This window comes from Nematolebias whitei, chromosome 2 (genome assembly GCF_014905685.2).
Source record: "Nematolebias whitei isolate Nwh7 chromosome 2, NemWhi1, whole genome shotgun sequence".
NCBI lineage: Eukaryota > Metazoa > Chordata > Actinopteri > Cyprinodontiformes > Rivulidae > Nematolebias > Nematolebias whitei.
In genome coordinates this window covers 12,441,475-12,452,461 of record NC_056499.1, presented here as the reverse complement: position 1 = coordinate 12,452,461, position 10,987 = coordinate 12,441,475, and the positions used below count along the sequence as shown (strand labels likewise).

Genomic DNA, 10,987 nt, shown 5'->3' with positions numbered 1-10,987 from the left:
TGAAATAAAGAACCCATATCAAATAGTCTTTTTTTTTTTTCTCCTTTGCGCGAGCATTTATGGTTATTTATGTTCAAGGTCCTTTTATGTGTTCCAGAGTCAAACCTTTTATAGTTTTACACTCAGCTCTAGATCAGTTGGTACATTTCAAAATAACATATTTTTGACCGTGGCAAAGTTTCTTTTAGGCCTAAAGGTCCTAAAATTTTAGGTGCTCAGAACCGCTACCCCTCCACGTCGAGAGGAGCCAGTTGAGGTGGTTCCGGCATCTGGTAAGGATGCCCCCTGGGCGCCTCCATAGAGTGGTGCTTCGGGCATGTCCAACTGGGAGGAGACCCCCGGGAAGACCCAGGACATGCTGGAAAGACTTTGTCTCTTGGTTGGCCTGGGAACGCCTTGGAATCCTCCCAGAAGAGCTGGAAGAGGAGGCTGTGGAAAGAGATGTCTGGGCCTCCCTGCTCAAGCTGCTGCCCCGCGATCAGACTTCGGAATAAGCGGAAGATGATGGATATTTTTGGCCAATTGCGATATATAATAATGATAATAAAAAAAAAAAGTTTTAATATTTTATTAGTAAGGGCTCCTAAAAACTGAAATGAAGTGTTTTCTGGACTCAGATCAATTGTTAATCTTTACTGACATGTTTATGTTTTTTATAACTGATGTTTTCTTGTGTTTACGGTAATTTACCGGAGTTCTTCAATGACGGGACAGCGGTCTAAATAAAGATCCAAATAGTTTCTTTTCTAGGTCCAGATCATTTGGTAAATTTCAGTAAAATTGCATTTCTTTTTTTAATAAAATATTTTCCTAAACCATTTATAGTGACTTGTATATTCCGGAAATTTACCGGTGGGGGTCCTTAAACAACGGCTTTCAGTCCAGATACAGATGCAAATACAGTAGTTGACTTTTTAGATCCACATCTGTTGGTAAATTTCTATTGTGTTTTTTTAATGTCATTTTTGTCGTCTCTGCACATGTTTAGTTTATTATATTCTCTTACAGAACGTTTTTGGCTTCATTCACACTGCAGACAAAGTGGCCCAAATTAATTTTTTTTTTTTTTTTTTTTTTAGCCTTTATTTATCCAGGTTAGTCTCATTGAGCCACGAGAACTCATTTTCAAGAGAGACCTGTTTAGGGAGCACATGGTGGGGTTAAGGGCCTTGCTCATGGGCCCAGAGTGGGGCGAATGAGGGTGGGGGCAAGTGTGGGTGTTTCACCTACCCCACCCACAATTTTTGATGTTGTCGGGGCCGGGGCGTGAACCGGCAATCTTCGGATCACAAGCCCACCTCTCTAACCTCTGCGCCACCACTCCCCAAATTTTTGACCAGTATCAGATATTTTTATGCTGCGATAATCTTTCTTGTAACTGTTCACACTGGAGTATGATGGCAATCGTATTAGAACAACAACGCCCCCCCCCCCCCAAAAAAAAAATCAAGTCTGAGCAGAATAACGAAATGAAGCAATAATGTGTTCAGTGTGAACGTAGCCTTGGAGACACTGCTCTTTGAGGCTTTACGGGAATAACCGTAAAGGCTCAAACATGGCTTCCTTCTGCTTCCATGTGCTTGAACCAATATACATCAACAATATGAAGATACAAAGACCTATTTTGAATAAGCACCTATCTAGAATTTATTTAAAAACAATGGTTTATTGTTTTTTATAAAGTGCTAAACTGTGTTTTTAACAGGAGGATCATTCTTCCAACACGAGCTCAGATTTGTTACCAAGCTCATATTCTGTGACTTGCTGTGAACGATTGTATCAACACAAGTTTCATCTTGGATCAGTGGTTTGAAGGAATGTCAGCCTCCATCGACTAATGCGTCTCTCTGAAGTCTAAACCCCTTCTTTAACACGAAACTAATCATGTCGTTTTGGGTCCAACGGGACAATGGGAAACGTATTATTTACCTTGTTATACAGGCTGAGCTATTGTAGTTCATGTGAATAGCCAAAGGACCTGGCCTTCCTTTAAAGATGAGGTGATTTTAAAACCATGGTCCTTGCGCAAGCTGAGAGGTGTATCATCTCATCTTGGGGTGGGATTCAGGCTTTGTGTGATCCACACACACGAGTACACACCAGATTGTAATCTGTGATATGGAAGTCACGGTGACAGCACAACAGAGGACCGAATATCCCTTTACATTCTCGGTGCAAACACAAAAATAGGGGTGATGATCTAAATGTGGAGGATATGCTTCCCTTTTATTGATGTGTGTGTTCTCGTTCTTTTACAGATTGGAACAAAAGCTCTTTCGTGGCGTGCACATTGATGATGGACAATGAGTGCTGGGTGTCTTTTAATGCGGTTGAAAGTGAGACGGGGACCACCGCTTACAATCTGCAGATGTACGGTAAGTTTTACAACAAAACAACATGAATATGGGTAAAGATAAAAATGTCAGAGTTCCTGCACCATCTCATCCTTTGCCCTTTACCAGGATGCCCAGAGACCCCAAATATCCCCATGATCATTCTGGGGGTCTCCCTTTCTGTTGTTTGCATCGGCCTGATTTTGCTGGCTGTGTGGAAAGTTCTGGTGTCGGCCCACGACCGGAAAGAGGTGGCCCGATTTGAGGCTGAGCGGGCAAAAGCAAAATGGCAGACGGTAAGACTTCAATAAACAAAAAAAAGAAAATAAGCTTTTTTGAAATGGTTTTGTTGTTTTCAACAAACAACAATACATTATCTGTAAAAAGAAAGTCCATCCACTCTCTCTCAGTTCTTGGGTTTGAGGACGTAAAAACCACATCTGGTCGTCACCAGGCCTCAAAACGATTTAAATCTAACTGGAGTGAACAACAACACAATGCAGATTCCATCGAGTCCTTACTTATCACACAAAAACTGGTTCCAGCATTTCTGCTTGCTCTGGAGCGTACAGGTGTTCTGCCAAGGTGGGAAAACAACAGCAATGACCTCAGAGAAGCAGCCGCTGCTGTCCGTCAACCTGTGAAAGGTCAAAGGTCATTTCCAAACTCTCTGGAGCCCATCGTTCTACAGAGATAAATATTATTGTTAAACAATAAAACTGTTAAGACAGCTGACAGTCTTCTCAGGAGTGGAGGTTCCAGTAAATTCACCCTGAAGGTCAGACCGCGCAGTGACTCTAAAGGCCTCTTCTCACTAAAACAACATGGCAGCTCGACTTAGGTTTGGACAGTTTCATCTGAAAGAACCACAAGACTTCTGGACCAGAACCAGACCAGAGGACGGATGTTTACCCAGAATTCACTGCATCAAACTGCTCCTCCCATCTGCATGGTGGAGGTGGGCTGATGGTTTGGGCTCCTGTCAATCACTGAGTGGACCATGAACTCCTCTGTAAACCAAAGGATTCTGGAGTCACTTGAGTCCATCTGTCCAACAGCTGAGGCTTGGACAAAACTGGGTCTAACAGAACCATGATCCCAGACACAGCAGCTGATCTACAACAGAATGGGTCAAAAAGAAAAGGGCCTTGGAGTTTCAACGGTCCAGTCAGAGTCTAGAACCTCAACCTGACTGAAACACTGTGGTGGACCTTCAGAAAGCTGAGCAGAACCCTCAATTAACTGAAGCAACGCTGGAAAGAAGAGGGGCCAAAATTGCTCCACCACCCTGAGAGACATTAATGAAGTCCTACAGAAAACACCAACTTTGGTCTAAATGCCAATCTTAGTCAGCTTCTAAAATAAAATCTAAACCACCTATATCATCTTCTTCTTTCAAAATGTCCCTCCTCAGGGTCTCCACAGCGAGTCATCCTCCTCCATCTCACTCTGTCTTCACTCCAACTACCTCCATGTCCTCTGTAACTGCATCCAGATATCTCCTCTTTGTCTGTTTCCTGGCAGCTGCATTTTTAACATCCTTCTACCAATATACCCACTGTCCCTCTTATGGACATGTCCAAACCACTGTCCGTCCTCTGGACATGTCCAAACCATCTCAGTCTGGTCTCTCTAACTTTATCTCCCAGTTGTTCAACCTGTGCTGTACCTCTGATGATCTCATTCCTAATCTTCTCCATCCTTGTCACTCCTAAGGAGAACCTCAACATTTTCATTTCTGCCACTTCCAGTTCTGTCTCCTGTCTTTTTGTCCATGTCTCTGTCTCCAGACCATACAACATAGCTGGTCTCACCACTGTCTTGTAAATTTTTCCTTTGACCTTTGCTGACACCCTTTTGTCACAAATCACTCCTGAAACTTTTCTCCATCCTGCCTGGACTCTCTTCTTCACCTCTTTACCACACTCCCCATTGTCCTGGACAGTGGACCCCAAGTACTTGAAGTCCTGCACCTTTGTGACCTCTGCTCCTTGTATCCTCTCTGTTCCACCTCCTCCCTCTCATTCACACACATGGACTCTGTCTCACTATGGCTGACTTTCATTCTTCTTTCAAGTGCATACCTCCACCTCTCCAAGTTCTCTTCCACTTGTTCCCTGTTCTCACCACATTTAGTGTTGCCACCCTCAGTCCTACATTCTTCTCTTTCCTCTTCTCCCTCTGTCTCCTGACCCGTTTCCCTCCTCGTGGTCTTTGATTAACAGTAGCACAATTTCTGCCGGCACCCTGTTTGTCAACAGCACCAGTGGCGGTTGTTGTTCACCCGGGCCACTACCGATCTGGTATGGTGTCGCTTTGATGAACTCACATTATAGTTTTGGCAAATGTGTTTTACGTCGGATGCTCTTCCTGACACAACCCTCACCATTTACCCGTTTTGGGACCGGCACAAGAGATACACTGGCTTGTGCTCCCTAGTGGCTGGTTTAAATCAGTGACCATGATCGGTTCAAAAACATATTTTAAGATAAATACTGACTTTATGAACTTTTATTTTCTTTCTATTTTGCATTTCATCTTGGATGGATGGATAAAAGTGACTGATTCCGTACAACTTGTTTTGATGTTTGTAGGCTCAGTCATCCAGGTAGATGATGACAAAAAAGGTTAAATCATGTCATGTACCAGTTTCTTTAAACGTTTCGTCCCCCATCCGAGGACTTCGTCAGTCTGTGGTGCCAACCAGATCTGTCCCATAGGTAGCCTTCACCGCAGTGCTTCAAGCCAACCTCCTGTTGGAATCTCAACAGGAGGCTTTTAACGCATGTAAACAGAGCACTGGTTGGCCGGCCACAGACTGACGAAGTTCTCCGGATGGGGGACGAAACATTTCTCACTTAAAGAAACTGGTCCAGATGACATGATGTGACCTTTTCTGTTGTTTTCACGTTGTTGATAAATTTGACCAACAATAACTGTAATCTCGAACATTTTAATTACCCGTTCGTTGTTTTCTGTGTTTCTCCTCAGGGAACCAACCCTCTGTTCAGAAGCTCCACGTCTACATTTAAAAACATAACTTATATGAACACGTACAGAGAAAGGATCATTAGGGAAAATCACTACTGACCACAAACTGGAGGCTGTGCAAACATCCTGAGTGTGAGTGTGTGTGAGAGAGGAATGATGAATTCAGAGACGTTCGAACGCAGCGCTGCGAGGAGATGAAGGTGAAGAGGTTAATTTTCTGCTGTAAACGTGCACTGCTGATCTCGTACTGTAAGACACTGGACGTCACATCTGCACGGCTCCAAACAACAGCTGGTGTTCTGTGACCTGCAGCCTGGAGAACAGAAGCTACCTTAAAATGGACTTTTGACTACTGAAAAAAAACTGTAAATATTCAGGTGTTTTATGTTTCGTTTTTTTTTATTATTGTTTGTTTTCTAGGAAAGCTAAGCTGAGCCTTAAATGGTAAAATGTGTTTGTTGTGTTTTTTGTTTTTTAGTGACAAACGGGGCACAAAACAGTAAAACTTTTAGCCCAAAGTAAAACTATTTCTAACGTTGGGGCGGGCAATCATGTAAATGCTTGTGTCTGTGTTTGTTTGCTTCAATGAGCAAAACGGTAACAAATAGTAAAAATTAACAAAACATTTGCTAAAAGCAAAATTTTGCGAAACGTTACCGGTTCTTTTTTTTTTTTTTTTTTACTTTGGCGGCCATCTTGAATGTTTGATTAGCATTCGGTATGTTGTTGGGGATTACTCTCAGCTACTACCACACACTAAACTTCTGCTGCATTTGTATAACTTGACTGAGTTACAGCCATATATGTGATAGCATTGGCAAACATTTTGAGTTTTAAATTCATAGTTTAGACGACTTAAAAACACTAGAAGTGCAGCTAGAGATTAGTTGCACAGTTAGCAGTAAATGGTTAGCTGAATGAAAATGTTCAATGTAAAAATTAGCAAAATGTAAACAAAAAAATTAACATGAAAATACTACGGTAGCTAAGTGCCAGAAGTAGTGAAACGCACGCAGAAACCAGAGGAACACTACCTGCCAGGTTTAGCGTAAGCTAGCAGAACACAAGCAGCCAGTAGCCAAAGTAGCGAAATGCTAGCTTGTAGTCAGAAATAGTGGAACACGAGAAAAATGCAGGAAAACGCGCTGTGAAAGTCAGATACTGTTTTTATAGCCAGTACTGTGGTTAACAAAACAACAGCTAAAAGCTACATGTAAGTATTCAGAAAAAAAAACATTAACTAACAGCTAAATGCAGCAAAACTGCATCTAAAGGTTAAAATTAGCAAAACAGTATCTAAAAGGAAACGAAACGAAAAACTAAACATAGCAAAACTGTTGCTAAATGCAGTAAAACTAAAGCCTAAAATTAGGAACAATAAAGTACAAGGTAGCAAAACAGTAGCTAAAACTAAATGTAGCAAAACAGTAGCTAAAAACTAAATGTAGCAAAACAGTTGCTAACTGGAGCAAAACTGCAGCTTATAGGTTACATTTGCTAATAGAATTTAAAAGTTTTAAGTCTATTTTAAAAAGACGGTAGCAAAATGTAAAAAAAACAAAACAACTGTAGCTGAAAGCTAAAAATAGCAGCTTTAATGTTGATTTGTTTGGGTCTAAATCTGGACCATGGTTTGCTCACTTGGGATTAATAATGTATGAAAGGATAAAGAGGTCAAATAAAGAGCAACACAAACAGCATTCCTGTTTAAAAATCATGTTTTTGTATAATTTGTAACAGGACACTTTTAGTTCATTTTTAAATTACTGTATATTTGAATTTTAAACATCAAGTCTAGACCTTACACTTGGTAATTCAGGACCCTCAACGGGACCCTGACCCATACTTTGGAAACCAGTGAACTGATTTTTTAGACCTTATACAGTATTCTGTTTGCACAGCAAATGTTTTGCATTTTAAATTGTCTTGTTCTTTTTACTGTGGTTTATTTTCTGTCACACTTTTTTTTTTTTTTTGGCATTAATGTAGTTCCATACACCCACACTTTGCTTGTCAGGACCGCCTGTGGGGTCCGGACCCAGACTATTTGAGAACCGCTGAAGTCCTCTTTATAAAAGTTCTGTTTTATGGACTCCGCAGAAAACTTTCCTCTGAAGGTTCTGGCTGTCTGATTCTTCGTTTCTGTTGAAGTCCAGTCTCAAGGTTCTGGTCCGAGCGGGACCGGAGCGGCAGGAATGCAGCTCTCAGACCCGGACCCTGACCGCAGCTCCTCCGTCAGTCGTGACGTCGCTGGTTCGGAGCAGAAGAACTGAACCGGGACCAAGTTTTCTGACTGGGGAAAAAAAAAAAAAAGTCTTAGAATAGTCTGTTGGGGAGGCATCGATGTTCGGACGGCTCGGTTCTGCTCGGTTCTGTGGAAATGTTCTCCGTCGCCGCGGCTGCTCTTGTTTGTTGGACCGTGTTCTGGGCCCAGAGCTGCGTCTGTGAGGACGATGAGGTTCTGGAGAAAACCCAGCTCGAAGACTTTTACAGTAAGTTCTGCTGCAGCTCGGTCCTGCCTTCTGGGAGGAACGAACCGAACCGGGACCCAGTTTCTGCGCCGTAAAACTGCAGCATTTTGTGCTCGAGGGAAGATGTGAGATTAAACGGCTGCGCTTAAAGATTAGAGAAAGTAACATCAACTATAAAAAGTTTTATGGCTCTAAATGAATTTACAGACAGAACTTGATCAAACGGAGCTGTTTGAAAGCGTTTTCTCCTGCAGCTCTGCGTTTATTGATGTAAACGCCGGAAATGCGGGTCCGCACTCAACGTAAACAAAGCTCCAATTAACAAGTTGTCAACAAACATGAAGAGTTTGAAGGAACTGTGCAGGACTGTAAATACGATAAAGGAAACAAACTGAAGAGTCGGCTGTTTTTATCTGCAGGGAAATACGTTGGACTATTATACTTCGGCTGATTGAAGCTAGGATGTTTGTTGTTTTAGCTGCTTTTAGTTGATTGAGTTGGACAACATTTTATTCAGTGACAGATTATTTTAAACAATTAGCATTAACGCTGAGCTGAATGCTGAGGAAGCTGACAGGAGCAAAACACTAGCTAAAAGGTAAAATAAGCAAAACATTGGCTAAATAGTAAAAGTTGCTAAATGTTAGCTAAAATCAAATTATAGATAAAGGCTTGCTAAAAGCTAATAAAAGCAAAAGGCTATGAAGGTAAAAACTAAAAATAGCTTAAGGTTAGTGCAACATGACAAAAAAACAAACAAAAAAAAAAACAGAAAGATAATGTAAAAGGACAGCTAAAGGCTAAAATTAGGAAAATGCTAAAATTAGCAAAAATTTTAAAGTAGCAAAATAATAGCTGAAAGCCCAATGTAGTAAGGCTACGTTTAAAAAAAAACAAGACTATAAACTAAATGTGAAAAGCTAGCCAACAAAAGGAGCAAAACATCAGCTAAAAACAATAGTGACGGATTAGCTAAACTAGCATGTGGCTAGCTAAAAGCCAAATGATTGGGCTTCATGTTTTGATATATTTGAATTTGGTTTTTCCAAAGTTGTGGGGTAAATTAATGAGCGATTATTTAAAAAAGTTCTTCAGCGGCTACTTAATGATTTGACCTTTAGCTGATGTACTTTTACTGTGAAGTCTGAACTCCTGTGAGTTGCTGAAACTGAACATTCGGTCTTTTTGATGCCACTGAAACATCTCAATGGAGCAACAAAGGCGTTAAAAACACCTCGGTGCTAATTATTTCAGCTACTTGGCAGCAGGTGAGTTTCCCTGAAGGAAGCGAGCGGCTCACCAGGTGCGCGTCTAATTTTTATACTTTATAGGGCGAAACTGTAAAACGTCAGGAGTTGGTGAAAACGCCAAATGGGCGATTTTACAAACTAGACTGAAGTTCAGTCGAGGTCTGCCGCCGCAGGAAGTGGCCTCGTCGTTTCAGCACGGCCACGCCAAACCACGCTCTGCACAAACGTCAGTCAACGTGGAGCTGAACTTCAGCTCATCTCCAGAGCTCCCTCAGAAAACAAAAACATGGTGGCTTACCAAAATAAAAGCGCAGCATTCTTTTTAAAAGTGCATATCGCCCGTTCGCTCACAGCAAAGACGACGAGTTGACTCTAAGAGTTAACGGTTAAAGTTTCAAGAACAGCTCTTGCGTGATCAGTTCGCCCTCAGAGCAGATGCTGTGGATGACTCTCAGCTACTACAGCTAATTTCAGCACATTATTTTTCAAACAGACTGAATTTTAGCTTTTTAATTTTTTGCCCGTCGAAGGCGGACGAACTCTGTGAACGTTTCTGAACCGTCCTCGTCATTCAGATCCGTTTTTCTCCTGTACGTTTTTCAGCTCGTAGCTCGTTCCTCAGTTTTTGTTCTTTTTCAACGATTCATGAATCAAAACGTTCGGCTCGTTTCAGGACGTTCCTGCTGAAACTTATGGGTTTTGTAGTTTTTCACTTTTTGAAGTACAGCAGTCCCTCGTTTATTCTGAGGGATCCGTACCCTGAAGCCCCGTGATCAGTGAAAAACTGCAAAGAAGAGATATTAGCACAAATAGTAAGTAGTAGTTTATTTTAGTTTTTTTATTACATATATTATATATATATATAATATATATAATTATATATATATATGTATATATGTATATGTATATGAACTAAGAAGTACACTAAACTAAAAATACACTAAGTACTACTAGTACAAAACTATGTGCCAGACAACAGCAGCACGAACATGAGTCTGTGTGAGCAGATGAGGATGAATGAACACAGCAACATGAAATAAATCAGCAGCATGAGATCAGCAGCATGGATAGTCAGCAGCACATATCAACAATCAAGTGGCATTACAGTGATTTTCCACAGTATTTTCCACAGTATTTTTCACAGTATTTTTCACAGCGATAATCCAGACTAGGGATTCATGAGTCAAACAGCCTCAGGGTAGAAGCTTGTAGCGTTAACGACGGGTGAGATGGAGCAAGAAGGGTGACTCCTTTTCCATCTCAACTCCACTGCATTTGTTTATTAATTTTTCATTAAAAGGAGCACCAGCTACTGACCAACAACAACTTAATTAATAAATTCACCCTTTAATGATCACAATCAGTCACTGAAGTAGAATCTGTTCATTACAGGGAGTTCTAGACCAAAACAAATGAATATTCATCTGAATGAAGAGACCAAAGTTGTCTTTGAAGTTTTATTACACTAATAATCAACAAAAATAATAAACAAACAATAATAATGAATCAATCAAGGCTTAATTCTCTGATCTAAGGCAAAATTGACTCTTTGAGCAGGAATTATTTCAGTTTTATACACGCATGAATTTAGACAAAGTTTATTTAATGTTATTTAATGAGATCAGAGAAGTTATTTATTGTCACTGCAAGCCAGGAAATGATTTACCAAGTTGCATCAGCTAAAAATGACATCATGTCACCAGTTTCTGCTCCTTACCGGGTCGGTGTTGAAGGCACCAGGTCACTCGTCTTTCTGGGGTTCTGCTGGTGGATCAGACCAGGATAGACCACGAAGAGGACTTGCTGGGAACTGCCCAAAGGTATCTGAACGTGCTGGCTCCATCCTCCAGCTGTCCAGCGTTAGCAGCATTCTCCACAGATGTGGAAGGATGTGGAAGGATGTGGAAGGATGCGGAAGGATGCGGAAGGATGCGGAAGGATG

General features: G+C 41.2%; 2 protein-coding genes across 2 annotated transcripts in view; both read left to right on the top strand.

Annotated features, from left to right (window-relative positions):
• Nucleotides 1-5,526, top strand: part of itgb6 (integrin, beta 6) — a 29,086-nt gene extending 23,560 nt beyond the window's left edge. Inside the window, exons 11-13 of the mRNA XM_037693108.1 lie at nt 2,259-2,375; nt 2,463-2,629; nt 5,325-5,526. Coding sequence (XP_037549036.1) covers nt 2,259-2,375; nt 2,463-2,629; nt 5,325-5,423 — 383 coding nt within the window. The 3' untranslated portion in view covers nt 5,424-5,526. The remainder of the gene's footprint in view (nt 1-2,258; nt 2,376-2,462; nt 2,630-5,324) is intronic.
• Nucleotides 5,527-7,704: 2,178 nt separating this feature from the next.
• pla2r1 (phospholipase A2 receptor 1) overlaps nt 7,705-10,987 on the top strand; it is a 46,323-nt gene continuing 43,040 nt past the window's right edge. The window contains exon 1 of the mRNA XM_037693097.1: nt 7,705-7,816. Coding sequence (XP_037549025.1) covers nt 7,705-7,816 — 112 coding nt within the window. The remainder of the gene's footprint in view (nt 7,817-10,987) is intronic.